We start from the raw sequence: 27300 nt of genomic DNA on the forward strand, positions 1-27300 counted from the left end.
ACCTCATCCCTCTTCAAGGTGAGGATAAAAAATTCTGGGTCTCAGAGAGAGAAGTGAAACAGAGACTGCCTCCCTGCCTCGGCAGCCAGAGCAAGTCCAGAGATGCCTGAGAATGGCCGTGCCTCGCTGCGGCTGGAGGAGCTGAGCTTTGCTGGAAACACTGAGCATGCCAAGGCTTCCCTTGGCTTCCTCAGCGAGCTTTCTGCCTCTGTTCCGGGACAACTCTCCCGGCTGCCGTGCGGCTCCGCTGCCAGGAGATGGAGGCTTCGTCCCGCTGCATCACACGGGTGCCGCGGGCTTCGTCCCTGGGAGAAGCCAGCAAAGGCACCTCCATCTCCCACCTCGGTGAGCTGAGAGGGGATGCAAGAAAGCAGAGGGACAGGCAAACAAAAGAACAGTTCATGTCTCCTCTCAGGGTTTCAATAACCATGACTGAATAGTGGCTGAAAAGACGAGTAAAAGCACATCGAACACTAGCATGGACTGTAGCTGAAGCCCTTCCAAAACTGAAGTATTTATACAGAAAGCAGGAGACACAGCTAGGAAAGGAGCTTTAAACATGGTGTAAACCCAGTAACCGCACTGGAGCTCCCCAGGTGACCCCAGTGAGCCCGTATTTAAATAAAGCCTGTGACAGTCACAGCGGGAATTTCGCAAGTATTTCCCCTGGCAGAACTGATCCTGGTCTCTCTGTTTATTTTTGTGCCAAAACAGAAAGAACCTTCAGACCCTCGCCCACCAGAGAGTATATGTGCAGGGCCACCTGTCCCCTGCCACCACACGGTGCTGCAGAAGGGGAGCGGTGGCAGGGACGTGTTCCTTGGTGCCACCTTCTCCATCTGGCCTCGGGCATGGCTCCCCGTGCCAAGGCTCCCCGTGACGCAGACAGCTGCCGGCCGTCCTGCATCCCACCTCCCTCCGACCTCTCCACAGGTGTCAGCCAAGCCAAAAAACCCTGCCTGTCCCCAGCTTCACCGCCTGTGTCCCCGCTGTTGCACACAGAGCAGCCACCTGCTGCCCACGCAGCTCTTCTGGGGTGCTGCCACCTGCCTTGGGGCAGTGGGGCAAGAAAAAAAAAAAGCTGCCTTTGCACTTCAGCATCCAATTCTGGATGTCAGAGAGGAGCTGTGCATCACCCTCACAGCCTGTCACTCCTGCAAGGTGGCTTTATCTCCTGGGGGACACTGGAGGGGCGAGGTGGCACCCCTCGTCTCTGCTCCCCTGCCGCAGAGCTTCTCTGAAGATCTGCAGGTGACACATCCACCACCAGCTGTTGCTCCACTGAGTCTGGCAGGTGGCAAGTGCTCAACCTAACCTCTTGGCAGAAGGACAAGCATTAATTTTTGCAGGTGGAGGAGGCCAGGCTCCACTCCCTTTCCCCAAAGACCGGTACAAACCCCTCCTGTTGGCAGCAGCGCTCCTTTCTGGAGCTCCTTTCTGCCAGGCTGCAGAGGTGAACCAAGAACAGAGGGATGAGAGGGCAGGAAGAGGAATTTCGGGGAGTATTTTCTGAGTGTTTTGCTTGGCCAGAGCTCAGCTCCTCACCCTTCCACCCAGCCCACGGACTTCTGCTCCCCAAAGGGCAGAGGATAGAGAGGGCTTGGAACTCCCAGCCCCTTTCCTAGCCTTGATCCTGAACCATCCCTTTGGGGAACTCGCAGCACATTACGGAACAGAGGCCTTCAAACATCTCTTAGTCCTTATCACAGAACCACAGAATGTCAGGGGTTGGAAGGAGCCTTGAAAGATCATCTAGTCCAGCCCCCCCTGCCAGAGCAGGATCACCTCGAATAGGTCACACAGGAACACGTCCAGGTGGGGTTTGAATGTCTCCAGAGCAGGAGGCTCCAGACCCTCCCTGGGCAGCCTGTGCTAGGGCTCTGGCACTCTCACAGTGAAAAAGTTTTTTCCAATATTTTTGCAGAACCTCCTATGTTCCAGCTTGTACCCATTGCCCCTTGTCCTGTCACTGGACATCGCTGAAAAGAGCCTGGCACCGTCCTCCTGACACTCCCCCTTGATGTATTTATAAACATGGATTAGTTTGCTGAAGTAAAAACAACCAACCAACCAACCAACCAACCACTCACTTTTTTTTCAGGTAAGCTGTATCCACAGAGGAGAATCCCAACCTCAGTTAGGAGGGGTTGAGATTCCTTCTCCCTCGTGGGTACAGCAAAACAACCAGGAGAGCGTTGCAGCCCTCCTGCCTGCTCACCTCTGGGCAGAGCCAGCTCCAGCAGTGGGGCAAGAGCTCCTGAGGCTGGAGCCACGGGACCACGTGCCCTCCAGGGTAGCTTGTTCCAGTTAAACATCCTTCAAGTGAGAACAAAGTGTTTCTCCAGGTTGGCAAAGTCACGACCGACCTCTGAGTGCACATTGAGAGATCCTCACTTCTTTGTGCTTTCGCTCTTCTGCCTTTAAAAGGACCTGAAACGTTACGACCTAGCCCCCTGCCCAACATCTAAAGGATGCCAACTGACACCTCATGGAGAGCTGCTCTGGCTTCCCAACACCCTCTGTTCATCACAGGTGACCTGGAAGCAGGAGCACACACACTCCTGCAGATGAAGTGAAAGCTAACGTTTTTTCACCTTTAAACGATCTGGCAAAGCATGAAGACAGTACATGACAATAACTGATTTCTCAAAGTACCATCGACCTGGCCCAGCCTGCGGCTGATTCTCCTTTAAGGAGGCAGGTCCTCCTTTAACTTTCATGGCACCTATGGTCTTTTCTTAGCTCAATGACCTAGAAACTGCATTAAGATGTCAGGAGAACACGCACAATACACTGGAGAAGCCACTTCCCAAGGATCTGGGAAAAGGGAAAAAAAGAAAAATATTTCCGAGAGATATAAGAGATATGGTTTGGAGCCAGGGCACGCCTCATTCAGTTGTCAGAGGTATAAATAAACACCCCAAAGCCCAGCTTAAAAAGATATTGCTCAGTTAAAATCCACATACCCTATTCTGATCCCAGTGACATCAGTGGGTACAGCCCCTTGAAGTGTAAGCCCAGGGATGAAGTAATAAGCAAAAAATATTATCTTCCAAGATACACCCCAAAGAGGGGACAAATTGGTATTGAGCAATAAATCATTTTAATTAAAAGGACTTTACAGCTGGGGATACAGTGGTTGATTGGAGTAGCAATGAGGTAATGCAACGGGAACAGGTGGCTGCCTCACAGAGCCCCGTTCCACCACGAGCCCTGACATTTCAAGGAGGTTGTCATCAGGTATTATCCCACGACTGGGGCTTCGAGCAAGAGCCAAACTCTGTGCTTTTCCATGGCTACTTTCCAACACCCGTTGTGCCCAGGCTTTGTTGACGGAGCCACCCGACCAGCTGTAAATTGCTGGAGGCGAGAGCTCTGCCAGAGCAACGGCTCTTCGCGGGCTCTCTTTTATCACGTCTGGGACGGAGCTGGAGCTCGCTCGCAGGTTTGCAGAGCTCGTGGTGCGGCCGCCCGACTACTCGGTGATTACACAGCAGAGAACAGGCACACGTGGAGATAATCTGACAGAAAACGGAGCGTGTAAGTCTCAGCACTGGGAGTGGCACTTGCTTCCCTAATTTTTCCTCCTCCTGAGCAATGTTTAAATCAATTACAGTAAAATTAATGACTTTCGCAAGCAATGTGCTTAGAGGATGGGCCAAGGGATTAGTCACTAGCTGTGTTTCTTGCCACTCCCCCAAACAATTTAGAAAACATTAAGTGTAAAAGGCTTCTAACAACAACAGCAACAACACACCTCCTGCCATGTATTTCATTAATATGTTTTCCAAGCAGAGAATCACAGAAACACAAAAGGCTCAGGGATAACAAGCAGTCACCTACAGCAGTCTCCCTGCATTGAGACATGTGTGAAGAGAGCTGTTGTCCTTCATATTAAGACAAACATAACTCCAGAGCAGTTATAAACTTTCTGAAGCAAAGACACGGGGAGATAAAAGTCCTTATAGAAGGGGCAAGTGCTCAGATCAACAGCAGAGACAGCCCCTCAAGGCACTCATGACACCTGAGCAAGACAGTTCTTGGGACAGTTCTTTAGTCTCTATAGGACACACAGCAGCAGGGCAAAGCTCTGGATAAATGGGTTAGATCTTTCCAGAACATAGGAATAAGCCTTCTTGTGCCTCTGTGCCTTTAAAGAACAAATCAGACGTGTAATCTGCATATGCAGCCCAAATTAACTATCTCATGCTCGCAGGTAAGAAAAAGCATGTTTTATAGAGCCATGAGATGCTTCTCTCTCAGACTCACCATTATCTGTCCGTTCTCCCACCGAAACACGGTTATGTCTTGATTTTCCAAACAACAGCCGCTGATTTGTAGGTTTGGTGCAAGTCACATGGAATGCAAACGAGCGATGCGACTCCTCCTGACCTGACCCTGGAGGTCTCTGAATCTACAATGCTGGGAGTTTTTATTACCCCCATGAACTGAGAGCTCATTCAACAGGCCACACAGAAGAACAGAGAGGTGCAAAGCAGGGACATGTTTTCTGCTGTCACCCTAACGCCTACTGCTTGGAAAATATTCAAGAGCCTCCAAAACACCCTGAGTAATATCAGGGCACAGAAAGGATGATGGAAGCGATGATATGAGTCTTATATGTTACTGAGTTTTCACTCCTCCTCACTCCAAAAACCATTTCTTGATCCAAGCCAATTATTTCTTGAAAAGGTGGCTGGGAAGACCAAAGAATCAAGTGTTGGATGCAAGAAGGCGGCCCTGGGAAACAGTGACCAAAGAGGCACCAGCACTGGGGCAAGCTTTGCACATCATGTCCAGGAGTGACAGCATCATCAAGCAATGCTTCTCTCTATCCCAGCTTCCCGAGTGCTGGAGAAAGGCTTTAGGAAGCCACAGCCACCCAGAAAACCATTTTAACAGTGGCAGTACCAGGCTGCCACGGCAGCAGCATGGATGGCCAACTGCAAGGGGTGAGCGTGGCTCTGCTCCCCCCGCAGTCGGTGGCAAAGGCTCCTGCTGAGCCCATCAAGAGGTGGCCAGCTGCTTCAGCACCCAGAACCTGCAGCCAAGCTGCAGATGCTGCTTTTGAAGTGCTGGCTTCAAACAAGGAAAAGAAGAAAAAGAAAAAAAAAGAACAAACGGCAGCAGCATGGATGGCCAACTGCAAGGGGTGAGCGTGGCTCTGCTCCCCCCGCAGTCGGTGGCAAAGGCTCCTGCTGAGCCCATCAAGAGGTGGCCAGCTGCTTCAGCACCCAGAACCTGCAGCCAAGCTGCAGATGCTGCTTTTGAAGTGCTGGCTTCAAACAAGGAAAAGAAGAAAAAGAAAAAAAAAGAACAAAACAAGAAAAAACTCCCAAAACCAACTCTAAATCCTTTCTCCTTTTGAAGCCTGGCTTAAAAGCAAATGAGAACCTGCAGCCTAGCTGCAATGTGATGGGACTCCTCGGCCTTCAGGGGCCTTTAAGTACATCTGAAAGACATTTAACACCAATAAAATGAGCTGAGCTCTTGCTGGTATTTTTCCTACTCGCCCCCCGCCCTTGCCCATTCCCCCCCAGGCTGCTGTGAGCCATCTGTGCCTTGCGTCCCAGGGGAAGCAGGGTTAGGTAAAGGGGAGATTTGGCAAAGGCTGGAGAACGCAGGCTGCTGAAAGTGCTGTCAAATCCCCGGCTCGTCATGGTGACACGGCAGGTCGGCTGGGGGACCTGCAGCACCCGGCCACAATTTTGCCGTGACGCAGGGACGGTTGGGCTGAACAGAAAATGCCGCCAGGTAGAAGAAAGGACTTGCTGTCTGAACGGGCATTCTAACCTCCAGATGCACCAGTTAAACCCAGTGACAATGGGTTTGGCAAGGAAGGAAGGGCAACAGGGCTGGTTAAGGGTCTAGAGAACAAGTCTTAGAGGAGTGGCTTAGGGAACTTGGGTTGTTTAACCTGGAGAACAGGAGGCTGAAGGGAGACCTTATCGCTGTCTAAAGCTACCTGACAAGAGGTTGTGATGAGATGGGTGTCAGTCTCTTCTCCCAAGTAACACGCCACAGGACAAGAGGAAATGGCCTCAAGTTGCACCAGGGGAGGATTAGATTCGATATTAGGCAACATTTCTCCAACGGGCTGCCCAGGGAAGCAGTGGAGTCGTCATCCCTGGAGGGATTTAAAAGATGAGGTGCTCAGAGACATGGTTTAGTGGTGGACCTGGCACTGCTGTGAAAAAACCCATTTTGGGGTAGTACTTAGGAGAAAACAGGTCAGCTCTTCGATTCACAGATCAGGCCGTGTGCGCTGGGAAATGCAGGCGGGTGTTCAGAGCCAATTACCCCAAATCCCGCTGCTGGAATTGCACAGCTGGGATAAAGTTGTCAGGATGAAGAAGAGCAGCTACAAAAAAAGGCCAAGCAGGGGAGCGGATCCTGCCGGGCGGGCGGTGAGGAGCTCTGCCAAGCTGCTCGTGGGACGACAGACAGCCCAGCAACAGGCTCAGAAAGCCAGCCCTGCCCTCCTTTTATAACCAGACCAGCACCAGGAGGACAGGTTTGTGTTTCACCGGGGAGCTGCCTGGCTCTGCGATTGGGGCTATCTGTGACGTGGCAATTTCACGCTGGGAAACATTTCATTTTTATGGTCTCCCCAGTGGAAGGACCCTCAAATACCATGAACAAAAAAAAATAAATAAGCAGAGTTGTGCTGTTCCTTGCATCTCTGTGTGTGCAAGCTGGAAATCAGGGCTGCGGCCGCTCCACGCACGAGGCTGTCAGTGCCCAATTTCTCCGGTGACGGGAGCGGGAGCTGCAGGTGCTCCCAAGCCCAGCGCAGGGAGCAGACCCTGCTCTCTCTGCCACATGGTCAGCAGCTGCCTTGTGCATGTTTATGCCAGCCCTGATGTAATTAGCACTCTGACGTGTGTTAAATGAAGCAAGCTTTCCAATCTTTCAGAGCAAAACTCTTAAAAGAAACAGCTGCGGGGCTGACAGAAATATGATTCTTTCAAAGTCTAATGAATTGTATAATCACTTCAGTCATTATTTTGCATCTTCCTTCCACAAATGCATGGTCACGAGCCATAGAATCATAGAATCTAGAACAATTCAGGTTGGAAAAGACCCTTGGGATCATCGAGTCCAACCATTGACCCTACACTACAAGTTCACCCCTAAACCATATCACCCAAAACCCCATCGAAACGACACTTGAACACATCCAGGGATGGCAACTCAACCACCTCCCTAGGCAGTCTGTTCCAGGGTCTGACCACTCTTTCCGTGAAGAATTTCTTCCTAATGTCCAGCCTAAACTTGCCCTGTTGCAACTTGCAACCATTCCCCCTGGTTCTGTCCCTAATTACCTGTGAGAAGAGACCAGCACCAACCTCTCTACAATATCCTTTCAAGTAATTGTAGAGCATGATCAGATCCCCCCTCAGCCTCCTCTTTGTCAAACTGAACAGAACCAGCTCCCTCAATCGCTCCTCATAAGGTCAAAGCCCTTGGAATACAGTGAGTTTTAAAAGCCTCACGACGCTCATGGCTCAGGACACACCAAGTGTGTTTCCAAACCCCCATCAGGGATCCGAAAGTGAGCGGGATGCAGGCACAGCGTGCTCAGCGTCCGGGGTCTGGGCCAAGGCAGAGATGACCCCACAGTTTGGTGACCCGCTTGCTTTCACCTCGCTGAGTTTTCAGCTCAGCACAGGGTGAGGGACGCAGAGGATGGAAGCTGATGCCAAATCTGTGCCCTTTGCGCTCTAGCAAACCAGAGCTGCTGTTAAGCCTGAGGCCAGACAGACTGCCTGGGTCCAGCCCTGCCAGCCCAGCAGCCAAATGGCCATTTTCCAAACCCAGAATAAAACATTAAAAAAGAAGAAGAAAAAAAACAACCTTAGGGTAATCTAGCCAAATACAGAGCAGACTCAGCTCCTGTCTCCCTCCACAGTCAGTGAGGAACACCCGACCAAAGGCAGGACCCACAGCTAACCAGGAGGGTTTGTGCCTCCAAATTCCTGTCTAGTGCCCAACTGCCTTCAGGTATTAAAATGAAGAAGATTCACATTGATAGACAGGTTGCTGTCATGCTCCTCTCCCTCTGGAGGAAAATACTGCAAGCCACCACCTGCCTATTCAACACACTCCCTGCTCCCTTCATCTGATGTGGTTATTTCCAGCTGGTACAATTTTCAATCCTTTCAAAACTAGATTCAATTGACTTTTAACCACCAGGTAAATACGGGAGACATATATCTGCTTGCCTGCATTATTTCCATTATATTCACAACACCTATGGGTTTTTACCCCTGAAGGATTGTGCTTTAAACATAATAATGGATAGAAATACTGGAAAGTAATATGTGAAATACATAAGGATGTGTTCAAGACTGCACGCTCCCCATCCAGCTTGATTCAAATCTGTCCAGGGAAGTTCCAGCGCTACTGCAAAACTCCCTCCCCAGCTTTACACACGGTGAGGCTGGAACAGAGCAGTGGGCTGACGAGGGCGGCGTGCGGGGCTGCGGGAGCTGATGCACCAAGTTGTTTGAAGCTGATGGCAGGCTAATGACTCGGGGAGCTTGGGGAAAGAGATATTAAGCTTCTGCATTTGCAGAGGGAATGGGGATGACTGGGACTTAGACCTAAAGCTGTACAATCCCAGGATTTCAGTCTAGGAGCTGCTGCAGGAACCAGTCACTGAAGGTGCAAGAGCTTATTTCAGCCAGTAGTTTAAGATGATGCTCACGGGCAAGGGTGAAGTACCACAGGTTTCTCAAGTCCTAGGATGTTGGTCTTCCTCCTTCTCCTTAACACAGCCAGACCTGCAAAGGGTGCTTGTGGCTGCCCCCTCCCTGGAGGTGTTCAAGGCCAGGTTGGACGGAGCCTTGAGCAGCCTGATCTAGTTGAGAGGCGTCCCTGCCCATGACAGGGAGGTTGGACTAGATGATCTCTGAGGTCCCTTCCAGCCTAGGCCAGTCTAGGATTCTAGGATTCTATGATTTTCCACCCTATGAATCGCTGCAGCACAAACTTTCGGCACCGACCAGCTCACTTACAGTAAGCCCCACTGGTGGTTTGCAATGACAGTAGGGGAAAAAAAATACCCTAAACCCTGGCATGCTCCAGTTGGTTGTACCTGGCTGTGGTGAGCTGCATCCTGCCTCCACGAGTGGTACTTACCATGAATATCAAGATACTCGTGTGCATGGTATCTTACCCAGCAGGGCTGTCTACGGGTACAGGGAGCTGCCGTCTGCAGGTGGGAGGCTTTTTAAATCCCGTGCAAGCAAACAGATGAGCTCCCTGAAGGAAAATGCTGCCTCCCTGGGTGGGAGCAGGTCCCAGATCAGAGCTTCTCCCAGATGGAGAGATAATTCCCTCTGGCTCCCCGGGGCAAAGGCAGCCTCTGCCCAGTGGCAGCCTGCCTCGAGTCATTGTCCTAACACAAGAGCACACACCTCTGCCCTGCAAAAAAACTAAACAGCTCCACAGCGAGAGGTGGGATAAGACTCAGTGAAAAGGAAATAAGGGTGGTGATAACGCTACCAGCCAGTGCCATGGAACAACATTCTCATAACACCTATAGAAAACACTAATATTGTCTTTTCGGGATTAAGATGAGGCCAATTTAGATAAATGCTTAATTTTATTGCAAATGTCAAATCCTTTGAACAAAATAAAGTATTATTTACGGTTGTATGTGTTTGCTGCTGACGCACTGCATAAAGATAAGCCACGAAAAGGACGAGGACGTGTCATCGAGCACATGGGACAGGAGTTCACTGCACTCGAGATGTTTTAGCACAGCGGTTTCAGAAGTGTGTGAAAAAGATATTCTTCATTTTATTTAGTCAGATCAATTTTATGCCTACTTTACCCAGAAAGCAACTGGAAGCTGAAAGACATCAGGCAGCTCTGCCCTTCCAAGCTATGGAAAAAGAGTAGGGTATGAGAAATGGCTCCAATCCGAAAGGATGCGAGGACCAGGAATGATCAAACTGTCTTTGTTGCATTACTGACTTACTGGAAATGTTAAAGCATATCTGGATAAACACTATTCTCCATATGTGTCCAGCATGATCACTTAACCATTGAAAACATTCATAAAAATGCTATTTTGGGGCCTTTTTAATTGGAATTCAGTTCCCATCCATATGCAGCTTGACCCACCATGTGTTTAAAAATTACTCATATGGTAAAGAAGAAAGCGGCCATTTACCTTATACTAACTTAAAAGTTTAAAAAATAAGGCTGAAATGTATTGTGAGACACAGTATTGCTTAAATAAAAAGGTACTGATTGACAACCTTCAGCGGTAAAATGAAATGCAAGATTCAGTGAAAAAGCTTGCAATTAGTAACAAAAATCATCATTTTTTGTTTCAAACTCAAATGAGAACAGTCCTTAAGAACATCTGCTGAGAAAAGGAAATGAAAACAACTATTAAAATAGATTATTTAAGTAAGTGTTTCTTGCTTATGTAGCTGATGTTATCTCACGTCAATCCCCACGACCATGGGAAAACTTAAAATTCAGGAGCAAGAAGCAATGAAGATCCAGTGAAAGAAAGATTGTCCTAATAACTCACTTTCTGACTGACAAGCAAAATTAATTTTGAAACATCTCCTCTCCCTGCCTCTGGAAATGGAACGTTACTTCTTTATTTTTTCCTGTGTCCTCACTCAGGATTCACAGGTTGTCAGGTCTCCGAGGGCGATTTGAGGACTCTGGATGGTTTTTGACGTGTATGGGGCAGCAGGGGCATGGCATGGAGATGCAGGAGGCCTTTAATGGAAGGTTTTAATAGAAACCAGTAGCTTTTGTGGGGATTGCAAATAAATAAAACCAAAGTAGTCTAATTTTTCAGGAGCCCCAAGCTCAGTAATTTATTTCTAAGTGTCCAGCTAAATGGGCTTTCTCAGGCTTGTTGACCAAAACGCTCACCACTCCTCCATACCAAATTTCAGTTCAGAGAGTAATTTTTAAACACCGCTGCTACCAACTGACAGCAAAGCCAAATCCCAGCCACTGGTCTTAACGTAAAACTTATACACTTTCTCGGAAGTATAAAGCAACATGAGAAATGACTAAAACCAAAGCACCCGCTGCGGATCGAGTTCCGCACTTCACGCCCGTTTCACACTGGTGCAAACCCACATCTGGGAAGGACAAGTGGGTAAAACAGGCCTTTTATTTTAGACACAGCTGGGGCATCCATGAAATGCATTTCCCACCTCAGCGTTCTCACCTCCTCTTGCCCAAAGCACTAAACCCACTCCTGAAGCCAGTTTTCACCTCTGTTACAAAATCAGCTCTCTGGGAGGCTTTGCTGAGGTTTTCCGACTCAATTCGTGCAGATTGGGCCACCACGGTAACACGGCGGGTTAACTGCTCTTGTAAGAGAGAGAAATGGTCAGGACTTTCCTGGAGGAACCTCCATCCTGGAGGAACAGGTAGAGAGGCAGAGGGAAGAGAAGGATCTATGACTGGTCATGTACCCCACAACCCACTCGAGAAGCGATGCCAAGAGAAGGAGGAGAATTCAGAAAGGGAGGACCAGAATCCATGGGTCAGAAGCCTACAGGAATGTGGAAGGGGGAAAGATGTGCTGTGTGTGGGTATCTCAGGTCCTTCCCTTCTGCCCTGCCAGCCTGCTTTATCCACCAAACTCTGCTACAGGCAGGATCACGCTGGAAATCTCTGCCATTCAGAGGATTTATGAAAAATATTTTACTTCAGTCCCCCTGAAATTACATCATTCTCCTCTTTTATCTGTCTTAAGTGTCAGGAGAGTGTGATGTTAATGAGATGTACAAAGGCTTTTGGGTAGCTGCACAGTTTTATAGTCCCATATTGATAAATTAAAGCATTTGTCACTGTTACCACATTAATGTTTCTTCCTGAGATCAAAGTCTGGATTTGCTGCATCAAATAGTACCGTCCTCTGCTACGCATTACTACACATTACCTTCCTAGGAAATTATTTGTAATTCTGTATTTTTACATTCACCGTTTAATCACACTGTGATTCTCACGCCTGCTGATTGCTATCTCCACAGGCAGTATGCAAGTAATTTTTTTTTGGTATGGATTTTCTCCTCACTACCTCTCTGGAAAGCCTGAGTGCCTTCTTTCCGGACAATCACCTTCTTCTGGCTCTGAAAGGCTGCTTCTGCAGTAAAGAATACAGACAATTCCCTTCCTCCTGCAGCCCTGGATTCAGCCACGTTAATTTACATTTATATAGCACCTTTCATCCCTGAAGACCCCAGTGCACTTTACAAACTCGCCTTCTCTGTACACAGAAGCTGTACAAATACACACGGCTACATAAACAGACACAGCAATCCCAGCGCCGGCCGCCGAAACGCATCTCTCTGCCTGTATTCCCAGCACGGTCGTGGCGAGTCAGCCCTGCCCGCCCTTCATCATATCGCCATCAAGGAGGAAAATACGGCAGCGTGATTTAGAGGCATGCCATGTCCCCGTCGGGGAAGCACGAGGCATCTAGACAAGCAACAGAATGGCTTTACAGCCCGGGCGACCGACACATCTCCTTGGTACTCTGCTGTATTGGTTAGAATGAGGTAAAGACTGATTTGGGGTGAGTTATATCCAGCTGCTTCTGCACTATCAGTGCCTGCAGGTGTCCAGGCTTGCTGTTCCCTTCTGCTCATGGGTTACCCTTAAGCAGTTTGTTTCACAAAACCAAAAAAATACCTTCTTACTTTGCAGTGACCACAAAACAAGAAATAAACTGCCACTACAGCAGTAGTTGACTGGCTCCTGCCAATACGAGGAGGGAGGAGAAGCAGGAACCCCAACATACCTGAGACACCTTTTTGACCACGTCGCTGCCCACAAGAAAGCCCTGAGCGTAGGAGCGTGCCGCGATGAAGGCTCGGGTTGCCTTCACCTTCAAGTCCCTGGGAACTTCCCCGAAGGGTTTGTGCTGCTCTGCATGTTTCACCATGCAGTCCAGGTACTCATCCGTGATATGGTACTGGGGATTCATCAGCTTGAAGAGCCGCTCCAGCAAGCGTGTCCAGAACTCGTTGAGGGCCTCTTCCAAGTTGATGTTGGAGCCCCGGTAATATCGGCGTAGCTCGCTGTACAAGTCCTTGAAGACCTTCATGTTTTGCGTGTACAATTCTCCGTACATGCTTGGAAAAGCATCGTAAAGGGCCTTTTCTGACTTGTTCAACAGATCCTGGAAATAACCTGAAGAGAGAAGAAAAAGGAGATGGTGATGCACCAGGCGGACAAGCAAGAATTCAACAGGCTGTGGTGTTTGGCAGCACAACGGAATGTCCTGAGACAAGACAAGGGCCCTTTTCCTCCAACTGACCTTACCCACACTCTCAGTCTTGAGCCTTAGCTGAGAAGCCTGCAGGAGAAACCTCCAGTGCCAGAGAACCGTGGTCTAGGTCTCTCCACCTCTTCTGGTGGCCTCACTCAGGATCAAAACAGGCTCTTTGAGCACGTTAGGTGCCATTGTGTTCCTCGCAGGCTTTCTTTACAGAACGCATCGGCTGGCATTGCTTACCATACGCCATAACTTGCTGCATTTGTCAGCCAACGCCTTACCAGACACCCAACCCCAAATCACAAACGTAGTGCAGAAGCTCCCACTTGTTAATCATCCCTTGAAAATGTTGTAAACACACAAGGACGCCTAGATACTGCTCAGGCAATGAAGATCTATCCTGTAATGACTGCTGTTAGAGTCAGACTAGGGTATCAATATTAGCATCCACACCAGAATGAAGTAAGATAAAGATTTCCTATAGAAGATAACCTGAAGCCTCCCATTTCAGCATGTGAGAGGCTGGAATTTGTCCAGCATTGCCTGCTCTTACCATCACACAAAAGCAAGGGGTCTTCTGGAGTAGACTGCAACTTCTTCCCTTTTGAAATAAACTTCCCCCCCACCCCTGAATTTCCATTTTGCTTGGAAGGCTGGCACTCTTGGCTGAGGAACTGATCGCTAGGGGAAGCCGGGAGGACTGTGGTACAACGGACACGTCTGTAGCACGAAGCACAGCGAGGCAAAACAAGGTCCCTGCAGGCACGAGCTCTTTGGGGCAGCACATTTCCTTGATGAGGACATGGCTTTACTCTTAATAGCCATAATCCTGCACCACCCCAAAACCACCATGGTCCACCACACGAAACTTGAGCTACCTTTGGAGAGACCACTGCAACTTGTTTGAGCCGCCCTTCTCTCCTGCCTCACTGCTGATTTTCTGACGCTGTTGTTTCCAGTTATTTCCAAAGCCCTGGTGAGATGGAGCAGGGCTGCCATTGGGATGGTGCCAACCCTTCACAGAGATGCTCCGTCAGCCCTCGTCATCGCAGACAACCCACCTCTGAGGCACAGCCCAAAAAGCCTGTGCCGGAGTCCCAAGTGCTGTGACTGGAACAGGGACGTCCTGGTATGTATTTAAGGACTGGGTTGTCCTCCGGTGCATTTGAACTGAGGTCAACTTTATCACGTTCGAGGTTCTCATCTTGTTTGCTTATTTGGATTTGCATTCTGCTGTTGTTTAGGTATAAACAACTAAATGGATTCACGCCCTAGGTTCAGTGGTTGTAGAAGTGACGTACAGCGGGGTAAGGATGACAGACTGGACTCCTCCCAGAACAACATCTGTAGGTATCTCCATCCTCTCGACTGCCAGCTACTTCTCTGAGACTGCACAGTGGGGGACTCATAGCAGGACTGGCCTGATTCAATTTGCTGATTTACCTAAGCGATTTTAAGTCAGTAAGAGGAAAAATTATTTAAATAATAATTTTCATTTCAATTACATTTGCAGTGTTTAGGGCCTTTTTGAAGCAAACCCGATTATACCATTCTTTAAATCTAAATTACTAGGTTATTTTTTTTCTGGTGATGTATGATAAGCTCTAGTTGGGGGGAAACCGTTATTCAATTAAAATCAAACAGCATGTATTTAGGTATATAAATTAAGTTTACTGTGCTAGGTATATAAGAAAAGAAAGAAAAGCTTCTGAAAAAAGCATATTGCATTTATTAAAGTCTTTTTTGAGGGAAAAGCACTGACTACAGTTAAAGACCTCCAAAATTTTAGAACTACTAAAGCTGATTTCCACGGGTCTTGTTTATGTTCACTGTCTGGAAGTGCCAGACAAGCTTTCCTACATTAATAATCTCTCAGATTTGAACGAAGCTAAAACTCAACAAGCAGATCGAGCAAGTGAAGACACCCTCTGCATCTGCACCACAGGCTGCTAATACTGAAACTTCTTGTAGTATCTTAACAAACTGATGCCAAGCACTAAGACCCTGGCTTCCGCCAGCCACAGTCACGTACTGCTTAGTAGTTTAAAATTTTAGTGCTTTTAGAAGACTGTGAGCAAACTAGGTATTAGCAGAAGTTTGACTTAATCACCTATGCAGAAGATAAAAATGTTATCTAAAATGCGGAATAAAACCTGTGGGTTTTGAGTGTACTTTTAGAAAAAAATTATTCAGACTGACCTGGTTGCATCTCCAAATGTTTGTACTAGGATCCCCTTCTGTCTCAAATGACTGTTTTGCACATGTTTCTCTGTCTTCCCTATTAAAAACAGATTTCTTCCTACAGACAGCAGTGTAGGTGTGCTGCCAGAGAGATAACAGGGCACCTAATCCACCTATAAAATGACTTTGTAATGGCGGGTTCCTAACACAAAGAAAGTCAATCTCATCAACAAGTACTTTTCTAAAGGACACCAGTTTAATAAGAAGAGATGCTTGCAGCGCACGCTGTCCTAAAGCTTTTCAAAGCCTTTCCTGAGCAACCTCAAGAAAAAGAGCGATTTCTTCCCAGGTCCCAGATTCCCCTCCCCTGCCCCAGCTGCTAGAGAGGAGCTCTCTTCCAAGGTAGGACCACCCTTCTGCCCAAGAGGGTCTGTAGCTCCCCCCATTTGAACAGTTCAGCCACCGTTTGTCCCGAAGATAGCAGCCCAGAGCAATTTTTTCTTTTGACAGAATTATCACTATGAACTGCAGCTTGGGGCTGGTTGTGCCGTAGCGGCATCGTTCCTTCTTGCACGGTCACCTTCCCCCAGCACCATCTCCTCAAAGAGCTCACAAAAGAAACAAGAGAACTGCCAGGCAGATGATCTGTCCTGGTAGGACACTTTTTTGGGTCTGACTAATCTGAGGTGGCTTCACTTTTCCGTTGCCACAGCAAATGAATTAATTTTTCTGTTGTCACAGCTGTACAATGAACAGAAATGGCATTCACCCACCAGAGGCACAAAACACAAAGTTCCTCTGATGCTGACGAGCTATGGAAAAGCTGCTCTGTATCTTAATGCATCACTCCAAGTGCTGCTGGTTACCCATTCACAATTTAATTAAACTGAGCTCAAACTCTCTCTCTTGTATAATTAGTGTTCTTTTCTCTGTGACAAGTGACACTAACTGAATAAATTGCTCAGCAATCCAGGTATGACATGTAGCTTGGCACTCTCCATCAGGAGGAAGAAAACACCAACAAATGCAGCCCGATTTGTTAATTCAAAGAAAAATGGCTTTCTTTGTATTGCTACAGGAGAAACAAGATGTATATCTCCCTGTCAAAAAAATGAGAAAAAAGCTCTCTAAAAAGTCCAGGCTAATTAAGAGTTGATGAACTGTTACTTCTCACCTAAGTGAGAGAACACCAATTACAGTCAACTCGCTTGCAGCTGGTTCTCAGAAAGTTCTTCTGGATTTCACATACTGAGGAAAAAAAAATCTACGCTATCTAGGGAAAATTAATTAGCAATTAGGTCTAAATGCGTTTGTGATGAATGGCTGACCTAGAAGGAAACTTAAGTGTCCATCTTGCAGCATTAGAAGGCACCAAGAAGCGGGGTTTGCTGAGAGGAGACGCACAGAAGCCTGTTCTACCGGCATGATCTCAGCCTGCACTGCTCGAACACGCAGCGCAGGTATCCCCAATTAACACTGCATCTTCCCCCTGCTAGCATCAACCGTGTAACACACTTGGACACGTGCCATAGATTAAGGATATCCAGAGCCTTGGGGTAAAACACCTTGCTGAACCACAGTTCAGGCATCTGTCCTTGATTTCAGGTGGAAGCAACTATTTATTCTAGGGAAAGCACCCCCTTATCTGTAGCCACGGTGCATGGGGGACCCTTAGGTAACCAGGGTGGCTGGAAACCTCTAATAATACAGCCGCTCTGCTATTTCTACAAGAAGTTAAAGATAACCACATAGTGGGTCCCTCTGGATTTATTAGCTCTCACTTGGTCCACCACTGCTGTGCCTCTGTCCTGGCTCCCGAAGGATCATTACAGGGATTAGTTCAGGCAGGACATGAGCACATGGAGGCACCTTCATCCAGGTCACATCCTGGACACATCACCAAGGTCCTTCTGGCTCCAGGAGTCACAGCTGAACTCCCAGCCCTGGGAGCTGAGGTGGCTCTGTATAGAGCCAGCTTCCCTCTGAAGACATAGAGCTGTTGGAGTGAGTCCAGAAGAGGGCTACCAAGATGGTCAAAGGGCTGGAACACCTCTCCTACGAGGAGAAGCTGAGAGAGTTAGGCTTGTTCAGCCTAGAAGACTCTGGGAAGACCTTACAGTGGCCTTCCAGCACCTGAAGGGGGCTACAAGAAGGCTGGGGAGGGACTTTTTACAAGTGCCTGTAGCGATAGGACGAGGGGCAATGGGTGGAAGCTGGAAGAGCATAGTTTTAGACTAGATATAAGGAAGAAATTCTTTACCCTGAGGGTGATGAGGCACTGGGACAGGTTGCCCAGGGAGGCTGTGGATGCTCCATCCCTGGAAGTGTTCAAGGCTGGACGGAGCCTTGAGCAATCTGATCTCGTGGGAGGTGTCCCTGCCATGGCAGGAGGGATGGAACTAGATGATCTTTGAGGTCCCTTTCAACCCAAATCATTCTATGATTCTATGAAAAGACACATTTGCTTCCACTCCGAGTCACAAGAAAGCAGGTATGTACCTTCTGGATCCATGCTGAAGAAACATGGATGCTCTCAGCTCGGAAATGTTGCAATGGAGACGTACCAGCCAGAGACACCTTCCTGCAGGTCACCTGCTAAACACATGGCTGGACTTCCCCTCTTTTGAAAAGTCTTCTCAAGGAGCCAGTGAGCAGGTGAGTCCTTCCCTCACCGCTGCCGGCTGAGGACTTTGCAGCACTGCAGAGCCCAGCAGGTGATTTTCTAACACCAGTAATTCAGACAAAATTCGATTTTCCCATAGCCAATGAAAGGCACAGCTCCTCAGTCAAGGCTGTTCCTACAGGAAACATCACCTTTCACACCCTTGCTGCAAATGTATTAAAAAAAAAAATTGAATGGAAATCTGTTTTATTACTGTCGTTATTTTTGTGTCACACTTCCAGGCGCAGAAACAAGACAACCAGCTCTGCTCAAATGAAATTTGCCTTTTGGCAGATGCCAGGTCTGAAAAAAATCTGCCTCAAATACAAAAATGCCAAGAAGTTATGAGCAAAGAAGTGAAAAGTTTTTACAACCGAGACAATTCTGCAACCTTGGATGCTGTTTCTCTTGCTGTTGTAGTGACAAAACCTTGCTTCTCAGAGAATTAAGTTTTCAACTGGAATCCATGACCTTTGCATTCGAGAGAGATTGTAAATCCCCACCCATTCCCCCGCTTCACAGCTTCCCAGTGTTCGCAGCTCATATTTTCACAGTTTCCACTTTTTCACAACTCTGGATTCAAGTTGGGAAGCTGCGAACAGCAAGGCAGGGACCAGCAGTTCCTCTCTGAAGACGGAAAGTTTTGAGTTCCCCCTTCCTCACCCCTTCCAGCTCCAAGTACTTTATCCAAACTCTTTGATACCATCTGATCACTCAACATCTGGAACACACTGGGGTTTCTTCAAGTAATATAATGATGAAATGGGAATGGATGTGGGAGGGAATGAAGAGGTGACTGAAAGAAGAACATCCAAATGCCCTTTGGGCATGCAGCAGATCAGGCTTTCTTCAAAACCTATCAAATTCTACAGGCATATTAGAAAAAATAGGAGAACTGGAGAGAGATGACTGAATTACTTTCAATCTGAATATTATTAAAGCCTTAAGCAGAAAACTGCAGCACAAAAAGTCTTAAGCATAAGTGGAAAGCGCAGTACCAGACTGGAGGTGATGAGAGCGGTAAACTCATTCTTCAGATGATGCCATCAATTCCAAAACCGGATTTTAAGACAAAATCTGTTCCTAAAGGCAGGTTTAGCATTGGGTGACTGGATTTGGTGAAGACTTTTGACAATCACCTCTACTTCCACCCAGAAGTCAGTCATAAGAGGAGGGGAAAGGCATCAAGGCACAAGGGTCCAGGAGGAAGGACCCTTCACTTTCCCTTGGAGCAGCAGAAGCAGCACCCAGGGCTCTGCCCCGTCTCCTCCTTCCAGCTCCAAGCTCTCCCCTACTTCTTCCTTTCTTAATACAAGAGCAGACTGCTCCACCCCAGGACAGCAAAATTCAATTTTGCTTATGCTTCCGAAAAGCTGTGAGTAATCCCTGCGGGCAATCTTAATGACTTCTGCTCCAACTACATAGTGCAGCAGTGCTCCACAGCCACACAAGTGGTGTTCTTGTGCAAATGCTACAGAAGTGTTTCAGCAATGGGGCAAGATGAAAACTGTCCTGCTGGTTGGAAAGGTTTCCAGGGAGAGCTAGGTTTGTGATCCGAGGGTGTTGCAGTGCAGCTGTAAACTTCCAGGACAGCTGCACGTGGGGGCAAAAATGTGAGGAGGAAGAAGTAACAAATACTTCATCATAGTTTCTCAAGTTTGAGCAAGCAGTGAGCCTGTGGTGGAATTCACGCAGGGCCAGAGCCATGGCTGAGTAAAATATGTTCACCATTAACACTGCTACTATGTTTAAAGAAGACTGGACTAAGACCAGGTGAGAAAAATAAGCTGACTCTGTGGTGTCCCCAATGCCAGTAAAATCAGGGAAAGAAGTAGCATGGGGACATCTAGCAGAGCAGATGCCAGCCCTCTCAGTCGGAGGCATGGTCAGCTCCCGGGCTGACCATTCAATGCACTCCTACACATCCCAGTCCAAATTTGCTTCTGCAGTTGGTTTCAATGCTGTCCATGCAGTCAAGATACTATTAGAAGAGAATAATTCAGCAACAAGTTTAAGCCATTAAAACCCAAATCTAATGCATTCATATCTATTTTATTCACTTCAGCAAGTACAATGATATTTTATTTATAAATCGTTATTACTCATTATTAATTTAAGTACTACCCATGGCTGTGTTGGAGAGCCGTTATCAATACAACAGCCATGAAATGCTCTGGTTTGTACCTTAGCTGAGTGCTGCCATTAGAAACAACCACAAGACCAAGGCTCCACGTGCAAATACCCCTGCATCTAGCAATCCTGGTGGTATTTTCCTTGGGAGACACCTCTCTCCTCACAATTTTACACTCCTGTGAAACAGCTGCCCTTGTGTGGCTGCTTCTGCAGTCCTGATCCACCCCGGAGAACACAGTCCCTCCCTGCGTATTCTGGATCGCTCTGCCCTACAGTGTCTGCCCCACCCTTGTTTGGTGGCTGCAACCTAAGAGGCATCATGAGAAACCAAGACTTTGACTGCAAAAGAGCCCAAACAAATGGAGATAAAATTAGCTCCTGTGTAGCAGCTGTTTTCTCAGCATCCATGCTGCCTGGCTACACAAGCAAAGGTACTCTCCCCCCTTCACACCTAACAAAATCTCCAGTCCTCTTGGTCATTCCGCCACCTCTTCTCTTCACCTCTTCTGGTTGGCTTTAACTTTTCTTGACTATGGGTGGTCAGAACTACCAAGAACATCTTTTCTTTGCTGGAAATTACACTGCGAAGACTGCAAGGACTGCACTTTGTTTTTTAATGAATGCATCACATCAGCATTTCACAGACTTTCTGACACCCGACTGCTACGTCCCCAACTCTCTCCTTTCCTATTTCCAACCAATTAGTCCCTCGCTCCACAACACTGAATTTCACCCTATTCCTATTATTTTGGTCATCGCGGTTATCCGCTATTCTCTTCAATAGTGACACGTTTTCCCAGCACTGTGTCATCAATTAATTTCATGAAGCCTTTCTTGTAACTTGTGCTGGTCTGTCATGGAGCTGTTAACCAGGCTGGGCTGTCTTTGAGAACCACAACTCAGACTTCCCTGCAGCCCAGAAGCTCTTCTTGCAACCCAAAGTTGAAGCAAGTCCTCCGCCTGATAAGTCCTTTACTAACTTCCATCCTCTTCAGTTTAACAAACTACTCAAGGCAGAGATGCGAATGCCTTTGAAGTCTCCTGAGATGAGATTAGGTGATAGGACATCTGTTCTATCATCACAAGCAACAACGAAAGCAGGTAGCTCTGTAGGATTTGACCCAATCTCTACAATAGCTGGCTTTGGGTAAGAGCAAAAGATGGCCTAAGTAAACTGGTTTTAGACTGGGATATACTTCAGACAGCTGGTTTCTTTTGAGATGGGGGAAAAAACCCTCCAAAGATACTTTTTCCTGAAAAAAAAAAAGTTGCTGCTCCATGAAAATCTGTTTTGGAACATGGCTCTGCTAGGGAGAGACCTGGAGAGGAAGCACTGCTGGTCACCTCAGAGAAAGTGCACTTTTTCTGCTCAGTCTCTGTCAACATTTTCATACTTTTGTAATGGAAGCTTGTGCAGATTTGACTCTGTTGTGAATGGCAGAAAGATATTGCACTATTTTTTTATTCCGCATAATCCCCCTCCCCCGTTTCTACAATTTGCCAAGTTAGTTTGCTTTTACCTAAGGCAAGCAGGACTGGATCCAGCTTTCAAAATACTAGAGGACATTCCCTGGCTGGAAAATTCCTCAGAGGTGGCACTCTCACTTGAGGAACAGAAGGAAAATGAATATTCTGCTTGTCCTCCTGGTGAGTATCATACAACTACTGGGGGTCGAAGGAAAGCCACCCAAGGGGACAGCGACAAGCCTGGGTGTCATGAGCACAGCCACCAAGAACACCCCCAGCCCCAGCAGCTTTCTCCAAAACATCGCTAATGAAGAAACCACTTTAGACTTTGAGGATCCCGATGCGCTCTGCGCTACCTTCCCAATGCCTCTTGGAAACAGATCTGTGCAAATCTTAAGACAAAGTGCATTATAACAACTTCGGGAAGACAAGAGTCACTTAGGGCTGGGGGTAGACTAAATGATCTCTTGAGGTCCTCTGCAACCCCTAACGTTCTGTGATTCTGTGTGAAACGCTCTGCAGGACTGGCATGACATATAAGCAAAGCCTGTGCATACACTGGAGTGTCAACAGCAGCCACCATCCCCGCGCCGGAGTGTCCGAGCCGGCGGTGGTTTTTAGTTCTGTCTGGTGGAAAAAAAGCAAAGAGGGAGCAGAAACAAGTGGCAGGCACCTGCTTGGAAAGTGATTCCAGGCGCCACTAAACACCCTCGCAAGACCCGGGGATATTAAATGTAACGCAGCTGACATGCAAACCATTTGCCTGGGTGGCTCCTCTATTGTGTAGGCTTGAAATGTCCATGTTAGGAATCTCACTGCAGCCCAACTCCCCGGGGCAGGAGGAGGGGTGCTGGGGGCAAGGGCGGCACATGGATGCACACGTGTGGCGGGTGTGAGGCTGTCCCACAAAAGGGGACGAGATTGAGCAGCAGCCAGCTATTAAAGTGTGCCAGGGTTTGTGTGTGCAAATGTGAGAAGGACATGGACCCGTTGGAGGGGTCCAGAGGAGGCCATGAAGGTGACCAGAAGGCTGGAACATCTCCCCGATGAAGATATGTTGAGAGAGTTGGCATTTTTCAGCCTGGAGAAGACTTCAGGGGGAACTAGTGGCCTTCCAGCAGCTGAAGCGAGCCTATAGGAAAGCTGGAGAGGGACTGTTTATCAGGTGGTGTAGCGATAGGTCAAGGGGTAATGTTTTCAAACTGAAAGGGGATAGACGTAGATATATGGAAGAAATTCTTTTCTGAGAGGGTGGTGAGACAGTGGCACAGGTTACCCAGAGAAGCTGTGGAAGCCTCATCCCTGGAAGTGTTCAAGGCCAGGCTGGACGGGGCTTGGAGCAACCTGGTGTGGTGGGAGGTGTCCCTGCCCTTGGCTGGGGGGTGGAACGAGGTGATCTCTAAGGTCCCTTCCAACCCAACCAATTCTATGGTTCTATGATAAGGTCAAACCCTGTGTGTGGCTGTGGCTCTGTGTCCATGTATGAGATTGAAGGACAAGCTGTACATAGGCTAGATTTTTCACATGATTTTCTCAAACTTGGGCCTTCATCAAATTTCAATCCTCTCCCCTGTTTTTCTCTCAAAACTTATCTTTGATTGAAGCCTATAATGGTGAAATAATGTCTTTTCTGGATACTCCAAACATTTACACGTGAGGCTATACTGGGTCAGACCAAAGCAATACTGTCTCGAGTTACAGGCCAGCGTGCAACCCTAGAGGCAAGGCAATAAATACTGAATACGTAGGAAAGTAGGAAGGGCACTAAAAACAGGACAGAGGATGATCATACCCCTCAAAACCCATCCATTAAAAGCCGGTCAAGCTTCAATATTTAAGAGTCACTGCTGATCACCAGCTTCTGTAGACCTGTCAGACCCTTTTTGAACTTAGGTAGACTACTGGGCTCTTACAACGAGCTCCGCATTTCGTTACTTTTTTTTTGGGAAAAGTACTTTAAGTCTCTACAGTACAACAGCCATAAAACTTCTACTGCAAGAAATACAGTATATTCACTCCTTATTTGCCATCTCTAAGTGTTTCACAGACCTCTATCATACCTCCATGCCTTTGCTAAGCTGAAAAGTCTTCTCTATAAACAGGAATCACGTTCTTTCATTTTCTTTGCCATTATCTTTTCCCTCCTTGGCACAGACTCCTTTCGCCAGTGCCTCAAGCTGAGATGTCTCTTGTGGTCCGAGGTCCTACGCTCCACGCTGAGGAGCCTCGTGCTCCAGCCTACCCGGTGGAGAACAGAGCTGTGCTGCAAGATCCTGCTGCGAGGAAACCCACCGCAGGCTGAAAGCCCTTGCAGATGAGATTTGGCCTGTTCGCATCCTGGGATAAGCAAACACAAGGGCTGTGAATCGTAGGATTATTTTTCCCCATGTGTGTTCCTGGGATCTGAGCTGGCAAGGAATTTTAATCACGTTCCTTCTAAATATATCTGTGCTACAACTACAGGCTTGCAGCAAATGATGAACGGCAAGCGTTGCCCCAGCAGGCTCTTCTCAAACAGATTTCACCACAACCTCTCTGCAAGATAAGGGCTGGGAAGGCGCGTGGGTGGGATTCATCAAACAGGAGTCAAGTCTGATCTGGCAGCTTCGTCCTCATCCAAGAAGAAAAGGCACCTCCCTCTTTATCATGAGCTAAGCTCTCCCTTAGAGCTGCTCTTCTTTCCCTACAGACTGTAGTAGGAGCTGGGATAACTAAGCTAGACTAGGCTGAACTTTTGGATAGATGAAATTCTGCAAGATTAATTCCACTCTCATTTTTTTTCCTCTAAGAAAACCTGCATTTAAAGGCAAACCAACAAATATCATAGCTCTCGCTGACAGGAACATGAAACATGGTAAAAGGAACTGCTAATACTGCCTGTTCATTTCCAGGTTTATTTGGTAAGACCTGAAGGGCTCGATTTCTCTAACAGTAAAATAAACTGAGAAGTATCTTGCAATATTGCGGGTTGCAGGCAGTTTTAAAAGGTATGATATACATCCCAGATAAATGCACAGTACATACCTACATAACAGAGGTACTTTTCACTCCAGAAACAAAAGCATTCCTGTCCCCTGGCTGAACTAAACAGCTGCTCACACAGAAATGTGCTCTCCCAGCTACAGATAAAAGGGAGATGGCCAAAGTAACCTCCCAACATGTCGTGTACATGGCCACGTACCGGGCTGGTGACAAACCGCAGAGCCACGGCATGAATGAGGGAAGGAACCAACCCACTCAGGAAATGTCCGTGTGGGTTGTCGTGTTTCCAGGAGAACCTTCCCAATCAGCCTCACCGAGGTTGAGTTTGACTTTCTGTCCCAGACAGCTGCCACTTCAAACCTTAATTTGCCAGGGCACAGTATCTCCTCCCCTCGAACACACACTGTCCAAAGCTGAAAATAATTAAGCCTTCATAGCTTTCAGTACACATCTTGGGGGCCAGTTAGTTCAGTCAGTTGAGCGCAGCGCTAAGAATGGCAAGGTCGTGGGTTCGATTCCCCTTCGGTCCCCACGTGTTGCCTGATCTAGTCGAGAGGTGGCGTCCCTGGCGGCAGGGAGGATGGATTAAATGATCTCTAAGGTTCTTTCCAGCCTTGGCCATTCTATGATTCTATGATGATCTTCTAACTTCTTCTTTCCTTACAAAACCCACCATTATCACAAACCAATTTGTCCCTAAGACAGGCTCTTTGCAGTAATAGTTTAATTGAGAAAAACAGCACTGAGTGATTATCTGCTCAGAATTAAATGCAAAAAAAAAAGAAAAAAAAAAGAGGAAAAAACCCCATGGTTTGTGCCTGTCTTTGACACTTCCCATGTTCAAAGAGGACTTAAGCACTCAAGTATCCTCACTGCCAAGTTTTCAAGATCAAAACTCCTTTTTAAAGTTTTCCAAAGCTGTGGTCTTCGTACTGTGGCAGTGAGACAGAAGTGACTACAGCTTTTTACTATCTTCTTGCCCTCCACTCAAAAGGGCCTCTAGACAAACTATTTATTGTTGGGTTAATGAGATAATTTGAATCTATGCTTGCCACTGCATTTTTGCAGTATAGAGTATCCAAGACACATGGTCCTTGGATTTCTTCAGCATCTTGAGTATCTGACACATGAGCTTTCCCAAAGGAAGAAGGAGGACAGAAATCACCAGCTGTGGGGATAATATTCTAGACAGCTGAAGTTCCCATGTTATTATTGCAGGAGTTTATCTAAGTTTATCTAAGCCTCTCGTTCGATGCCATCAGAAAAGGACCTGTCTCTTTGTAAAAATAATTTACTCATAACATTCCCACCCATGGAACCAGTACGAAAAGGAGAAATACCAGTACGAAAAGAAGAAATACCACTACGAAAGGGAGAAATACCACTACGAAAACGAGAAATAGGTGAAGATGAGAGAAGGCAGCTACTGTTAACAGGTAACCTGAAGGATGCAATATGTGGGTATCTGACAGCTGGAAGGGGAAAAATACCGTACACATATACAATAACATGCATGTCTGTTATCTGAATAATAGGCAAATTTTATACACAGTTACCCTGCAATAATATTAAGACATTACCACACGCTTTCAGAAATTAGGAAAAGCCAGAAGGACGGTGGGTAACCCAGCACTCCTGTAGCCCTTCAACGCGTGGGCATTATGCTGGCTGTAACCACACGGCCCTTCTCTCCCCAGAGGACAGCGAAGTGTGTCCTCTTCCCAAATTTTAGAGGCTTCAAAAGAAGCAAATTCTATCAATTGTTAGCAAAATGCATTCATGTTCCCTGGCGGATATTACAATAATAAATCCAGCAGCAAATTTTAGTTCCCCTCCCCTTTGATGGCACCTATTTAACGCCACTAACTTTTCACCTTGTCCAATGACAAAACCTTAGAAGAGCTTGATTTTCAAAAATTCTGAGCATCATTCAACTACTTCTATTTTAAAACACAGAGTCACTTATAAAGCAGTCCTAAAGATAGATTCGGGCTTAGCTTACCTACCTTTTTTTTATAAAACATTTTATTTTTTTTTAAATTTTTTTTAAAGGCTTCTAAGCATATGCTGGTTCTACAGCCATGCTGGGATAAAACCACTGGATTCTCTGCCTGAGCTTGGAAACCTTGGTTGGCTGGAACCCATCTGCGACCCTCAGGTAGCGCTGGCTCTAGCCAAGGAGATGTGGCTGAGCACTCACAGAAAACCAAACAAGCAGAAAGACTTCATTCAGCTCAGAACAGAAGAAAACATGGGGCCAGGCGAGAGGGTGCAATAGCTCAAGTGTCCTAAGCCTTGACTTGGTGCTGAAAGCCTTATCAAAAGGACGAGGTAAAATCTAGAATAAGTCAAAATATGGAGATGCCATAAGCTATGGACACGTAACTTATAGCTGTACTACTGCTAAATTACTATTGGCTGATTTCACCGCACTTCACTGAGATTCACAAAAGTAAAATTCCTTGTCCAATATTTAGATACTTTTAAATTACATTTGAGTATATATTCTAATAGGCATAAATATGCCACAAAATCTATCTGCTTTGGAAAACTGCGTACTAGAGGAAGCTGCTCTTCCACTCCAACTATGGCTTTAAAACCCCCC

The 27300-nt window shown here is 47.1% G+C and overlaps 1 protein-coding gene across 1 annotated transcript in view; it reads right to left on the reverse strand.

Moving 5' to 3' along the window:
• The window catches only part of GPC1 (glypican 1), a 23998-nt gene extending 10478 nt beyond the window's left edge, over positions 1-13520 (reverse strand). The window contains exons 1-2 of the mRNA XM_009876239.1: positions 13511-13520; positions 12794-13185 (exon numbers count right to left, since the gene is read on the reverse strand). Of these exons, the coding sequence (XP_009874541.1) occupies positions 12794-13185; positions 13511-13520 (402 nt within the window). The remainder of the gene's footprint in view (positions 1-12793; positions 13186-13510) is intronic.
• Between the last annotated feature and the right edge of the window lie 13780 nt (positions 13521-27300).

The sequence above is a fragment of the Apaloderma vittatum genome, unplaced genomic scaffold (assembly GCF_000703405.1).
Source record: "Apaloderma vittatum isolate BGI_N311 unplaced genomic scaffold, ASM70340v1 scaffold2619, whole genome shotgun sequence".
NCBI classification, from domain to species: Eukaryota; Metazoa; Chordata; class Aves; order Trogoniformes; family Trogonidae; genus Apaloderma; species Apaloderma vittatum.